Source organism: Ovis canadensis, chromosome 1 (genome assembly GCF_042477335.2).
Source record: "Ovis canadensis isolate MfBH-ARS-UI-01 breed Bighorn chromosome 1, ARS-UI_OviCan_v2, whole genome shotgun sequence".
In the NCBI taxonomy this organism is placed as follows: Eukaryota; Metazoa; Chordata; class Mammalia; order Artiodactyla; family Bovidae; genus Ovis; species Ovis canadensis.
The window spans coordinates 275,569,212-275,583,906 of NC_091245.1; the positions used below are offsets into that span (position 1 = coordinate 275,569,212).

Genomic DNA, 14,695 nt, shown 5'->3' on the forward strand with positions numbered 1-14,695 from the left:
TTGGTACTGTACTCAAGTGCCATTAGTAATTCTGTTATTATTAATGCCACCACTTTACATTTGTGCTGAAAATTATCATTTTAAAAATGTGTTTAGCATACTACAATGGTTAATATTCATGACCACTTTATGAGGAATTATTCTGATCTTAGGTAGAGAAAAGGAATCCAGTGGTTAAGATGCCTCAGAATAGGCAATCACTCTGCAGTAGAGCTGGTATCTGGATCCCTTTTATCCTTAAATCCATCACTTTTTTTCTACTACAAATTGCTTTAATAATATCATAGCCCAAATATTGAAATTTCATGGACAAGTGCTAGTCAACATTGGTTACAGGGTTGTCCTTCTGAAGTCCCATGTGACATGACCCAAAACGAGGAATGATCTTTTACGCTCCGTTTCCATCAAATGCAAAGGCTGGGATGGGGCTGTACTAAAGTGCTCAGTGAAGGTAACTGAGATGATGGGGTGTGCATCGTGGACTTCTTTTCCCTCTTCTGCTTCCCTCTCTTTCCTTCAGAGCTGTGCCCCCCCACAATAAACATCTTGCATCCAAAAGTTAGACTCTATTATCTCAACATCTATCTCAAAACTCCGTCTTGACACCTACCTCCAAAAGTAGGTGAGGGAGATGAGAAGAAAGCAGTCCACAAGGAAAAGACTCTAGTCCTACCAATAGTCCTAGATTTGGTGGGGATCCAGTGATAAATAAGAGTCCCAGCCTGCCCAATGAACTCAGTCTTGTCACAAGGACAAATGAGGAAGCGGCAAGCATGTGTTAGATGCCACCATCAGGAGAAATAGAAGGTGCAGGAGTCAGGGGGCACAGCAGGGGCACTGATGTGTGCTGGGTCAGAAAACTGGCAAACAAAACCTGAAAGGTGACAAGCCAGCCAGACGCAGCCAGGGGAAGCCGTAGGCTGGTGTGTTTGTGCTGGGTAAGTGATGCACGCGAAGATGAAGGGACTTCAGGGTGACTAGAGAGGCTGTGAAGCAGGGGGCAGTTGAGGTTGGAGATGTCAGCAGGACCTACTTGGAACTCGGGAGTTTAGGGTGGCTCAGAGGTTAAAGTGTCTGCCTCTAATACGGGAGACCTGGGTTCAATCCTTGGGTCAGGAAGATCCCCTGGAGAAGGAAATGGCAACCCACCCCAGTATTCTTGCCTAGAGAATCCCATGGACGGAGGAGCCTGGTGGGCTACAGTCCATGGGGTAGCAAAGAGTCGACACGACTGAGCAACTTAACTTAACTTAACCTGCAGTAAGCTGCAGTGACATGGCCCAGTTTGTATTAGAAAGATGCCTTGGGGACAGTCATGTTTTCTTAGAGAGGATACCCACATTCTGTATCTGAAACCAAGAATCTGAATTTATTGCTTACTTAAGTAAAGTAGGGTTGTGGAGATCAGACATAGTTTTACTCAGCCCAGCAAATGCTGGTCTGACACAAGATTTGGGGGGAGGTTTTGTTTGGGGTTGGATGATTTCACAGAGAAGGGAGTGGGTTAATGTCAGTGGACAAACCGCGATTTGTGTTGGAAACAGAAGTAGGTTTCAAGCTAATAGAGAGGAAGGAAGGGAGGTGGAAAGGGAAAAAAGAAGGAAGTTGGAAAAAGGGAGGGAAACAGAAAGAAGAAAGGAAGTTAGCTGGTTGGTTGATGTGTTTGCCATGGGGGGAGGACCAGGCCACTACCTGGGAAGGATTCCAGGCTTGCAAGGAGGCACAGTGACGCTCCTAGAGGGCGGGTTGATCTCCGCTGTTTTTAGGTCAGGCAGCAAATCTCACCCCTTGCTCACTCAGATGCCTCCAGCTTGCCCTACCCCAGGGGTATATCCTGGTTCAGCTCCGCGCCCTTCCCTCCTGGTTTCTGGAAACTGGTCTCTGTTGTCCCATTCAATCCCACTCCTGGCCTTGATTCAGAAAAGCTCGCAGCCCTGGTTGGACTTCCAGTGGTCCTACAGGGTGCTGACGATCCCACTTAGAGGGTCCTGGAACTTTGAAAACAAAAGTCTATCTGTTTAAAGCATGAAACTTTCCACTTGAGTTTGGCCTGAACCTGATTCAGAGTAGGTGCACGGAGGCCATCAAGCAAATGCACAGCACAGGCAACCACGAGATGAGGACAGCTGAATAGGGCGCTAGGAAGAGCGAAGGAAAGGGAAAGGAGAGGCCTGATAGCAAGGAACGCTTCTGCAGACTTCTCCTATAGCGTCTTCAGTACAGCAGCGAAGGACCTTTAGATCTTGCTGAATCAAGAATGCATTTCTCTCAGAGATGAGAAAACCTGAGGAGAGGAACGTTCAGCCCATGCCATCTGGATGACGGGAAGCCAAAAGTAATCACTTATTTTATTTTTTGCATAAACTTGCATTGCTACGCCAACTTTAAAAGCACAACTCACCCTCTTGCGAGTTGTTACACATACTGTCTTGCAGAGGCAGGTAAATATCTTTCAGTTTGTCAAAACCACTGACGTGGATGGTGTAGTTTTTATCCCCTGCGATGGTCTCCAGTTCCACTTGGTCAGCCGCACCTACACCCACTGCGTAAATGATGACGCCTTTATTTCTTAATTTTGAGGCCGCCTCACCGAGCTTAGTTCTGTCGTGAGATACCCCATCTGTGATAACGATCAGCATCTGCCTCACGTTTTGCTTGATACGGCTGCCGTGTTCCTCTGTGAACAGGTCGTTCGCACGCTCCAGAGCCTTGGCTGTGTAGGTCCTTCCCGCCGTATCCCTGCGCCTCCTCAGATGCTCGATGATGGCTGGTCCACTCGAGTACTTGTTGAGGTAGAAAAGAACCTCGGGGTCATCTGAGTATCTGAGCGCTCCGAACCGAACGCGGTCCAGGCCCACGTCTGATTTCTTCACCAAATGGATGGTGAGGTTGATCATGTTTTCTTGGTCCTCGGCGTTGATGCTGCCTGAGTGGTCCAGCACGAACACGACATCTAACTGCTGAATCCGTTTACAATCTGAAAGCAGAAGAGAGCAGGCGTGACAGACTTTTGAACTGCGTTCTGCACAGACGCCTAGAAGGGAAATCAGTTATGTGTGCCTTGTACCTCTCACGTGCCAGACACCTCACCGCTCTTAGGAATGGCTGATGCCATTTTAAAGAGAAAAGAAACTTCAGGCTCAGAGATGTTCCCCTTGCCCACATCACGATTCTAAGAACACTGGCGCTCCCATCTACGACGATCAGAGAGGAGCGCTCCTAAATCCATGATCAGATCAGCGCTTCTCATACCTCCCTACTCTGTTCTGCTAAACCTCTTCAGGTCGTTTACAGCAACGTTTGCCAAGCAGGCTTTCACCTGGAAGGGAACGTCAGGAGGTGAGTCAAGTAGTACAGTGGTGAGCCACGACCGGTTCTTGCCAGACTGGCCTGCATTTTTGAAGGGCTCTGGGGCTTAGTGTACAACCTTGGAGCTTCTGTCTCGCCCCTTCAGGCTCCAGCTGTTGCCTCAGCTTCCGGTAGATAAATTTTCCTCTGTGATCCACATCTCTTCACGTTCATTTGTGGCCCTTCCTCTGACTTTCCCAAGCTGGAGCCCAGAAAATCCCACACAGGGGAAGAGCTAAGGCACTTGTCACCACACCCTAGCCCCAAGCCCTCCTCCTCCTTAGAAGCCAAGCACCCACTCTGGGTGGGCCTCCAAAGTATGGGCTTATTCCTACACTTTTCCTCCCCTGAGTAGCTTAAGCCCATGCTTCCCAATGGTTCACCCTCTACCTGCCAACCTTACCTCCAATCCTTATTTCTGGCAGTGAGATCTCCAAGTTTTCAAGGATCATCCATCGCAGATGAGCCCAGGCCATGTAGGAAGAATGACTCGCCATGATTTGGCAATGAGTCATAACTCAAGACATATTTATGAGTTGACTTGATACACATTTATATATTTACGTGATAAATTTATAAACTGAATGTACAAGTCAGCTAAAATTCTACCTTATGCTATAGACAGGGCCTCCACAAACATGACATTTCTCAGTGAAGAAAGGCCAGGAAGACCCCTTTGGATTTCAAAGGTGGGGCTGTGGCCTTACTGTGAGCCCTTCTTAGAATGTCTCCACAATCCCAAGAGTTTGGGAATTACTGCCATTCATGGAGGAAGAAGAAAAATTCCAGTTAAGCCTTTCCAAGAGAAATCTTAAGGCCATTGCCTAAAGCTCAGTTTACACTGAGAGATCTTACTTGTTAACCTTCTGAAATTTTCACACACAAAATCCTGAATAACAAAGTCCAAAGGAGGTTTCTATTGCCATAGGAACAACACACAACAAACTGACTAAGGTTTTGGTTTGTTCTATTAGTTGTAGCCAAAACACAGATAACAACAGCACGTGATAGATTTAAAAGTACTGGTGGTGTTAGCCTTACATGGGAATTTACAGCAAGTTCTGACACAAGTCATTAAAATTGATGGGCTCAAACCTAAGGTTGCTTAATCCAATTTGAAAAGCACTATAGTTTGTCAGATAAAAGTGATGACTCCAAGCGATCACTTTAAGAAAAGTAACAAATTAAAATTTTCCAAAAGGATAGGTATATGAACAGGCAAATGGAAACTCCTTAGCTGAGAGAGGGTAAGAAGACTAATGTAAGGAATAAAAATATACACTGTATCTTTAAAATACAAAGAAGGTGCAGAGTTCTGCTTTGGATACTGGACTTAATTTAACTGAGAGGAAGATGGCTGTATATTTCTAATTACACATTCTTACGTGTACATACTTAACAGTGGTTATAGGTAGCCAAGAAACAATGTGGGAGAATCATTTGGGATTAAAAACTGACTGGAAAATCTAGGTATACAGGTATTAAAAAGCTGGAAATTTAATGTAAAATTCTGAGACCTCCTTGGTATATGTGGCTTCCTGGTAGCTCAGCAGTAAAGAACCTGCCTGCAGTGCAGGACAAGTGGCAGGAGCTGCAAGTTCGATTCCTGGGTTGGGAAGATCCCCTAGAGAAGGACATGGTAACCCACTCCAGTATTCTCTTGGTATATCTATTTGAAGTCATCAAAATCAGACTATATGCTGCCAAATTAGCAGACAAAACTGTTATTCTGGAACATCCCTGGGTATTTCACACAAGTATACAGCCCTGAGGTCATGGCTTTTAACGTAGCATAGATAAGTCCAACACTTAACACCAAAGTCCAGTTAGAGGCCAAGCCTGGAGTCCAAGTGTCTGTCTACCCCACTATAAAGCCAACAGCTTGCATCCTGAAGGATAAGAGGGTCACTTACCATGAAGAGCACACACGCGGAAGATGAGTTTACTCTCTATTGCCTTTAGATCATCGAAGTTCTCGACGTGGAAGATCAGGCTGCCATCCCCACTGATCTCCTCCAGCTGCGTCCTGTTGGCCCCGTACACCCCCACGGAGAAGATGACCACACCTTTGTCCCGAAGAGCTTTTGCGGGATCTCTCACATCATCCTGGGCTTCTCCATCAGTGATAAGGATGAGAAACTTTTTCACCACTGGGCGGCCCCCCTTCGACTCGGTGAAGTATGGATCCACAAAGGTTATCGCACTTCCAGTCAAAGTTCTCTGACTGATGGGGGTCATGCTGTCTATTGCATCAGAAATTTCTTTTTGTGTAAAGTATTTGTCAAGCTGGAATTCTTCCTTACTATAATCACTGAATTGGACTACACCAACTCGGCTTCTGTCTCCACCAATCTGAATCTTATCTAACAGGTTTTTCATGAAAGTTTTCATTTTCTCAAAATTTTCGGGTCCTATACTGCCAGAACTGTCCACCAGAAACATGATGTCAGCCTTCATGCTTTCACATCCTGCATGTAATCAAAAAGGCCAGAAATATACCAGGTTGGCATGGTTATCAGAATATGTAAGAGACAGTAAAGCAGAAATAAATACTTTAATCAGTAAATATCAAAAATTAACTCAAGCAACTACCACTGCATTTGAAAATTTTATCTGCTTCTTTTGTAGTAGTCTGCTGACTAGAACCCTAAATCAGAAATTCATTGAAGATTATCTAAAACTTTTCAAAGAAGAAATGCAATTTCTAAAGTATATATTCATTCCCTCACTTATGCAAGCACTCATTATACACTTATTCATAATTCATAATTCTTTTTTTTTTAAATAAAAGGGGAGGGGGAGCCGAAGGACGCGGATGGCTGGACCAGAGCGGCCTTCCCCTCCCCGAGGTCAGGGGCGCCTCAACCACTGGCGAATGGGGCTGCAGCCTCTGCAGCTGGATTTCCCACTCTCATAATTCATAATTCTTGAAGTGTATGAAATGGCAAGCATCAGGCCATGTGTTAAGGATGCCGTGGTGATCAACAAAGAAAGTCAGAGAAAAGCAATCAATTTTTGGCACTAATATGACTAATATTTCAGGGTTTAATGTGTATTCTTGAAGCCCAAAATTCTAAGTAACCTTTATATAGCATTTTTTTCTGGGATAATTTAAAGCAATTAAAAATATCAATATTAGAAATTGGGGTGAAAAGTTTTTACTAGAGATAATAAGTACATTAGTAAGCACATATCCATTCAACAGGGACTATTACTTTATTAATACATAAAATGTGTTGATATGGACTGGAAGTGGGCATATATATGCATATATATAGTGGCTCAAATGATAAAGAATCTGCCTGTAGTGTGGGAGGCCCAGATTTGATTCCTGAGTCTGGAAGATCCCCTGGAGAAGGGAACAGCTATCTACTCAAGTATTCCTGCCTGGAGAATCCCATGGACAGAGGAGCCTGGTGGGCTACAGTCCATGAGGTCAGAAAGAGTCAGACACAACTGAGTGACTAACCCTTGCACTTCCACCTCATACATATCTGTACATATATACACACATAGATCAGTTTCTATAAGACATGAAAAAGTGCTATTAATTCGTGTGTGTGTGTGTGTGTGTGTGTGTGCATGCATGCTCAGTTGCTTCAGTCCTGTCTGACTCTTTGAGACCTTGTGGACTGTAGCCTGACAGGCTTCTCAGTCCATGGGATTCTCCAGGCAGGAATCCTGGAATGGCTTGCCATGCCCTCCTCCACGGCATCTTCCCAACCCCGGGATGGAACCCACATCTCTGGCATCTCTTGCACTGAAGACAGATTCTTTACCATTGAGCCACCTGGGAAGCCATGTGTGTGTACATATGTATATTTACATATGTATACACACATATGCACCATAGTACATATATATAGCATAAATTGTAAGCATGTTGTCTTTAGCATGTATCTCCTTAGTCTTAACCCCTTCTTTAGTTATCACTGCCATTCTCTTACCAGCCCTTCCTCAGTCCTCACAGAATCTATCCCATACTTTTTGTATATGACCAGTTATCATCCACCATAGAAGAACTAAAAAATGCCAACTATTTTTTTTACTTTCTTTTCTTTTTTAAAAAATTTATTTACTTTCAATTGAAGGATAATTGCTGTATAGAATTTGGTTGTTTTCTGTCAAACCTCAACATGAATCAGCCATAGGTGTACATATATCTCCTCCCTCTTGAAACTCCCTCCCATGTCGCTCCCCATCCCACTCCTCTAGGTTGATACAGACCCCCTGTTTTAGTTCCCTGAGACATACAGCAAATTTCCAAATGTTTACTATTTTTTAATAATTTATATGAGGTCCACCGGAACTTCCTTGGTGCCTCAGAGCTAATGAACCCAACTGCCAATGAAGGAGATGTAGGTTCAATCCCTGAAGCAGGAAGATCCTGTGGAGAAAGAAATGGCAACCTACTCCAGTATTCTGGCCTGGAAAAATCCCATGGACAAAAGGAGCCTGGCAGGCTACAGTCCATGGGGTTGCAAAGAGTTGGACATGACATAGAGACTAAACAACCAGGAAAACAACAACATAAGGCCCAGTAGGGGGATTAAAACCATTTGAGATCGACGATGCCCTGGGGCCATTTTGAAAGTTGTGAACAGGGAAGTTGCCAAAGACGTTTGAGGGTCTTGGCAAATGCCCGGTGCTGGGAAGTGTGGAATGCTCTCTTCCACAAATAACATGTCAAAGGGGGAGATTTCTACATGCACTCACTATCCACAGGGTCTACCTCCTCATCAAAAAACCATAGCTTTGACTAGATGGAACTTTATTGGCCGAAGAATTGATGCTTCTGACCTGTGGCGCTGGAAAAGACTCTTGAGTGTCCCTTGGACTGCAAGGAGATCCAACCCATCCATCCTAAAGGAAATCAGTCCTGAATATTCATTGGAAGGACTGATGCTGAAGCTCCAATATTTTGGCCACCTGATGTGAAGAACTGACTCATTGGGAAAGACTCTGATGCTGGGAAAGATTGAAGGCGGGAGAAGGGGATGACAGAGGATGAGATGGTTGGATGGCATCACTGACTCCATGGACTTGAGTTTGGGTAAACTCCAGGAGTTGGTGATGGGCAGGGAGGCATGGAGTGCTGCAGTCCATGGGGTCGCAAAGAATTGGACACGATTGAGCATCTGAACTGAATTGAACCTCCTCATCTCCCACTCCTCTATGTCAATAAAAGAATTTCAACCAGGAAGATGGCCACCCAGGTAAAGACTACATTTCCCAGGCTTCCTTGCAGCTAGATGTGGCCCTGGGACTGCGGATTTCTTAGTAGCTATGAGGAGGAGTGATTTAACCCCTTCTGGGTCTGAACAATAAAACAATTGAGCCTGATGAGATGCCCCTGGTCCTATCTCCCTTTCCACAAAGGGAAGATGGGGTGTGGAGATCCATCTTTGACCTACAGATAGTTACTATGTGTTGCAAAAGGACCTGCCTCTTTGCTAGACCTGGACTGCTCACCCCGGACAACTACACAAGAGAAAAACCATATTCTGTGTTGTGTGGAATGGGGCCGTTTTGCTAGAGCCTCTTAACCTGCCCGTGAATAGATACCCCGTGCCTCACTCCATCCACGTCTTCTCTGAGAGGAATCCGTTTTTTCTCTAGGCCCCTCAGCTTTGGCATCTTGGTTTTTCTGCCTCTCTGTTCACCATCCTGTGGCTCATTTCCTTGTCCACAGTTGGTCTCCTCCTTCAGGTGCGCCAGGGTTTGGGCACATGGACTGTAACTACTTGACAAATAAGAAATATCCTGTCCCTCCTTGGACTGGTCCCTGCCTTTGAAAAGACCTAAAATGCAATCTATTTTATTTTTCCTGAAATCTTTTTACTTTCCTTGGCATCAACTCCAGGAAACATAAAGGAACTTGTATTCATACTGTTTCTAAGACATCCTGAAGACCCAGCTTTACTCCTGCCCGTAACAGGATGAGAAAGATCAATAAAGTTATGGCTTAGGATTTTACTGCCAATGTCACTTACTTGCTGGCTTATTTTTCTTTGGATTTTAGTGACTCAAAGAAAATTCCAGCACAGTTTCACCTTTGTAAGTTCAAGTAAAGTGAGAATCCTTTTCTTTTCCATACTGATGAACACCTTGACCAACTTTTACAATAATTACATATTATGTAGCACTCACCATAGGCTAAGCCCTCCTCTAAATGCGCCGCATGCATTATTTCCTTTAAGCTTCATAATAAGCCTGCACATACAGGACCAAGCCAAGTAGACGGTAAGTAACCCATTCAAGGTCCACAGCAGGAATTTTCACATTGTTCTTCCTAACTTCTGTTACTTAATTTTTAGTCAGAACAAAAATGCAAGTATGTGTTTGCATTATAAATAAAAATAAGCAGGGGTTACATATATACTTAGGTACACTTTCATAATAAAGAAATAACAGTTGGTATTTACTGTAAGGATACTCTGATGGAGGTACTGTCCTAATTTTATAGATGAGCAAGTACAAGTCTCAAGTAATGAAATGAGTTGAATCCTAACCCACTGAAAACCAGAGCCCGTTTTCTGTCCACTGTTCTCATCTGCCTCCATTAGTGTGTGTCTCTCTCTCTCTCTCACACACACACACACACACACACACACACACAAATATAGGGCTTCCTGGTAACTCAGGGTAAAAGAATCTGCATGCAGTGCAGAACACTTGCGTTCAGTCCCTGGGTCAGGGAGATCCCCTGAAGAAGGGAATGGCAACCCACTCCAGTATTCTTGCTTGGAGAATTCCACGGACAGAGGAGCCTGGTGGGCTAGCCCATGGGGTGGAAAAGAGCTGGACAAGACTGAGCAACTAACACTTTCACTTTCTCACTTTTTTTCACCTCCATGGCAGTGGGCTTGGTGAAGGCAGCAGCATCCTTAGCAGCCTTCTCACTTAACAGCTTCCAAGATGACCTCAGGGCAGCTGTCTACAGAGGGATTCTCCCACCTTGGCAATTGGCTTAGAGTCAGGGGCTGAACCTCTTCAGCAAAACGTGAGCCAGACAAATGGTCGCATCACTCCTCTACGTGGCCTATTAGTGCCCCTGAAACAACTAAGAAAGTACAGATAAGAAAGCCTTTTTGTTTTGCTTACCTTTCTCAGTGCAGATACTGTGAACAACTTCATTCTTGATGCTTTTTAAAGAATCAAAGTTCTGCCCAAAGCTAACCCTTTCCTCTTCCCGAGCAATTTGTTGCAGCTGTGTTCTGTTAGCCTTCCCGATACCAATCGCATGGATGGTGATATTTTCAGCCCTTAGTCTCTCAGCGGGTTCCAGGACAGCATCTCCAGACATCCCATCGGTCAAGACAATGAGGTGGCAGGGTGCCTCATTCTTCCTCTGCTTCCTTCCCTTCTTCATCAGTGGCAGCATGAAATCCAGGGCTGCCCCAGTTAGAGTGCTGCCGTTAAGTTGCTTGATGTTAAAAACAGCCTTTCTTAATTTCATATCATTAAGGTAGTCATTGATATCAAATTCCACTTTCTTCTTATGGGAATACTGCACAGCTCCTACTCGAACTTTGTCTGGACCAATGTTAAACATCCTTATCACCGCCAACATGAATTCCTTGATTTGCTCAAAGTGTTTTTTCTGAATGCTGCTTGAGCCATCGATGAGGAAATAGAGATCAGCCTCTTTTGTGTCCAGACAGCCTGCAGAAAAATTGAAAACAGAAAGTACATTCTCTGTTAATTCTCTGGAGAGAACCTGGAGAGAACTTCGCAGGACGATTTGGAGAGGAGCCTGAGGCTGTGAAGCTGTTACAGGACAGAACAAAATCTGACTGCATGTTGGATCTGTTTCTTTTACTTTAGTTGCTTCTGTTCACTAAAAGGGTACTGTCTATACATAACGGCCTGCTTAGGGAACTCTGCCACCCTGCCTGAATGGTACGCTAAAGTGCCTTTGTTCAGGGAAACATTTCTGACTCTGTCCACATGTGAATGGCTGAAAAAAGAAGAAAGTAACACACACCCCCCTCCTCCCTGAGTCTGGCCTTTGCAGGAGATGCTTGCAAAACTTATGATCTTTTTACTTTACTTCCTCACCTCCTCCCCTTTTGTGTTCTATAAAAGAACATGGCATCCAGGCCCTGTAAGATGATTATTTTGAGACATTAGTCTGCCATCTTCTCAGTCTGCTGGCTTTCCAAATAAAGTTGTTATTCCTTGCCTTAACACCTCATATCTCAGATGTACCGGCCTATTGTGTATCAAGAGCAGAGTGAGTCTGGATTCGGTAACAGCTTCTGAAGAATGAGGACACTTCAGTTGAGGTCTGGACATTTCACTGAGCACATCCAGACCCATTTTCTCCTGTGAAACTTACCACAACCTTGTGAGGAAATTGAAACTGAGTGAGGCCCGGTCACTGAGGTCATGCAGTCAGCGAATTAAAGACTAAGAACCAGATTCCCAAACCTCCAGGCTTTTAGTTAAAATTGATTTTCTGATATTGACACCTGCCTGCATTTGTAATTTATGCCTTGTCATTCCTTTGAGAAATAGATTCAGATGGCCTTCTGTTCTTACTCCCCCAATAACCTCTTTAACCTGGAACAAATAGAATAATGTATTTAAAACTAGAACCAGACCATATTACTCTTCTACTTAAATGATTTATCACTGTAGTTAGAATTTTAAAATGAAAAATAACACTAATATTTTCCTCCTTTTCTTTCTCATCCTATTTCTGAGTGAGTGAGTGAAAGTAGCTCAGTTGTATCAGACTCTTTGCAACTCCATGGACTATACAGTCCTTGGAATTTTCTAGGTCAGAATACTGGAGCGGGTAGCCTTTCCCTTCTCCGGGGGATCTTCCCAACCCAGGGATCAAACCCTGGTTTCCTGCATTGCAGGGGGATTCTTTACCAGCCGAGCCATAAGAGAACTAGCAATTCTTTATCTTCCTCACTGTGTTTCAACAACACTGGGCTTCCTCTTGTAGTTTTGTGCCTGCCCTCTTTCCTGAAATATTCTTCCCCCCAAATCTTCACAGGCTGGCCCCTTCTCATCTCATGGACATGTCAACTCAAACGTCGGTTCTTTAGCAGTCCTCTTCCCCTCCAGCTAAAGCACATCATCATCATCAACCCCATTACCCTGCCTACTGTCTTTATGAGGCCCATTGCTTCCTGAAATTACTTTATTATTCATTCGTTCCTGAGCACAGCCTGTTTCCTGACACAGAATGTCAGCTCCATGAGGGCAGAGACTTGGCCTTGTTCTCTGCTTCTGCCCAGTTCAGGCCTGGTACATCACAAGATTTCAACAGGAAATTGTAAATCAGAGAGCTCTCAATATTTTTCCTTTGTTGAGCAGATGCTCTGTCAAAAAGTGCTTTAACTTTCCTAACAGTCTCTTCCCTACTCTACTTAGCCATTTTTTAAATTGGGTAGAAGAAAAAAATATACCTTTAAATTTTAGGTTATGTGTACAATCACCTGGTTGAGTATGTGAAAAGGTCTCTAAAATACAAGACAATTTAGTCTTTTCAGAAATATTTTCTTTCTTGATAGCTTGTTGGTAACTTATAGCTGTTGACACTACTTCAGGCTATGGGGAGTTGGCTCTTAAGAAATCAGAAACACTGAAAATAAGCTTGACTCTGAGAATTAAACTATGAAATCGACATATAAAGTACTAGGGAAAAGGTAAGCAGTTATCTGCAAAAGACAAGTGTGATCCCCAGACAGACAGAAACACTTGATAGAGACCAGAATGAATTGATTTATACATCTAATAAAGAAAAGTGGTGATCAGTAATGAGGGAGAGAAAAATTCAAGTCCCAGGGGGTAACCATGGCAATGCCCATCCAACCCATCCTGGAGCTGTGCCAGTCCAATACACTAGCCACTAGTCACATGTTCCTATTAACATGTGAGCTTAAATGGCTTAAAATTAAATAAAATTTAAAATTCAACTCTTCAGTTGCAAAAGCCACATTTCAGGTGCTTAACAGTTCCATGTGGTTAGTGGCTATTACATGGGACAGTGTAATTACAGAATATATCCATCTAAAAAGTTCAGTTGGACAGGGTTGAAGAAAAATGTGTCCCCTGGGGCAAGGTCTCACCTGCACAGTTATCTAGAGATACGGATCTATATATTGGACTTTAAAATAGAATCATTCCCCTGACTGAACACCACAAGACATTTAAGTCATAAAACTAACTCCCTTGCTCTGATTCCACATCCTCCAGCAATCTTTTGCTTACAGTCTAGCTTCCCACTTGTATATATGTCTACAGGGAGAGACTATATTTCTCAGAGGAATATGGTCTCCGGTGTCCAGGTCCCTGGCACTATAGTTTCATTACAAAGATAATCATCAATCTTTTCTCATCCATCAGTCTCCTGGTTTGGTTAATGTGAGATTTTCCTTGCTTTAATGAAGTTCCATTAAATAAATTAGAGACAGCGTCAGAGGTGGTGGCCACAGCAGTGACTAAGTCAGTAGAGATTGGTTGTCTGTGTTTGACCATTTTGAAACGGTAAAGCTGTCTCACTGCAGACCATGGCAAATTCACTGAGGTAGTGGTTCTCAGATATTGCTAGTGTGAGTTCATTGGAGAGCTTTCTAAAATGCCTCCCTACCTGTAGACACTGAGTCATTGGACTGGGCCACTGAATTATTAACAATATCTCCTCAGGAAGCCCTGATAAATTTATAGTAGACACTGTGGGTGCTCCACCAATATCCCCTCAAATCCCTTACCAGGATTTTTGTGTAACCAGTTCCCAGCACTTTCATTTAAACAGCTAGCACCAGTATCTAGAGGTGGTTGGCTGCTCAGGTTGTTGAAATCCTTTTTGGTTTTTACTTGAGCCAGAAGCGTCTGGAAATGAACATTTCCTCCTCTGTGCTGGAATATAAATTCTTTGGTTACATTGCCCCCTGACTAGGACAACTCCAAGGTTTAACCCACACTGTCTCTAGAATGGTTCAGTGGAATTGGCCCTCCATGGGACTTTGCTTACCATCTTGCCCTTCCTGGTCCCATATCCTCACTTCCCTACCGATCTCCAGTTTTCCTGGGTATATTTTTGATACATCAATTTTACGTGAATCCTTACCTGACATCTACATCTGAGGAAGCCAACCTAAGTCAGGTACCAATATTTGAGAGCCACTGAATGAATATGAAGCCACTTACTGAGGCTTTATGGAAGATAAGGCTAGCCCTTGTCCTAGCCTTGGTCCCATTTCTTCCCATTTAGAAATTCTATAATGGCAACGATAGTTTTTGTCATGTAATTGCAAACTCTCTGAGAGGAACCATACTACACATCCCCTTATGCCTTAAACTTTATACTACAGCAAAGCAGCTGCCA

The 14,695-nt window shown here is 43.7% G+C and overlaps 1 protein-coding gene across 3 annotated transcripts in view; it reads right to left on the minus strand.

Moving 5' to 3' along the window:
• Positions 1–14,695, minus strand: part of COL6A5 (collagen type VI alpha 5 chain) — a 167,131-nt gene that overhangs the window by 116,590 nt on the left and 35,846 nt on the right. For all 3 annotated transcript variants that reach the window (XM_069568288.1, XM_069568289.1, XM_069568287.1), the window contains 3 exons: positions 10,453–11,013; positions 5,262–5,816; positions 2,402–2,977 (listed from right to left, as the gene is read on the minus strand). In XM_069568288.1, coding sequence (XP_069424389.1) covers positions 2,402–2,977; positions 5,262–5,816; positions 10,453–11,013 — 1,692 coding nt within the window. The remainder of the gene's footprint in view (positions 1–2,401; positions 2,978–5,261; positions 5,817–10,452; positions 11,014–14,695) is intronic.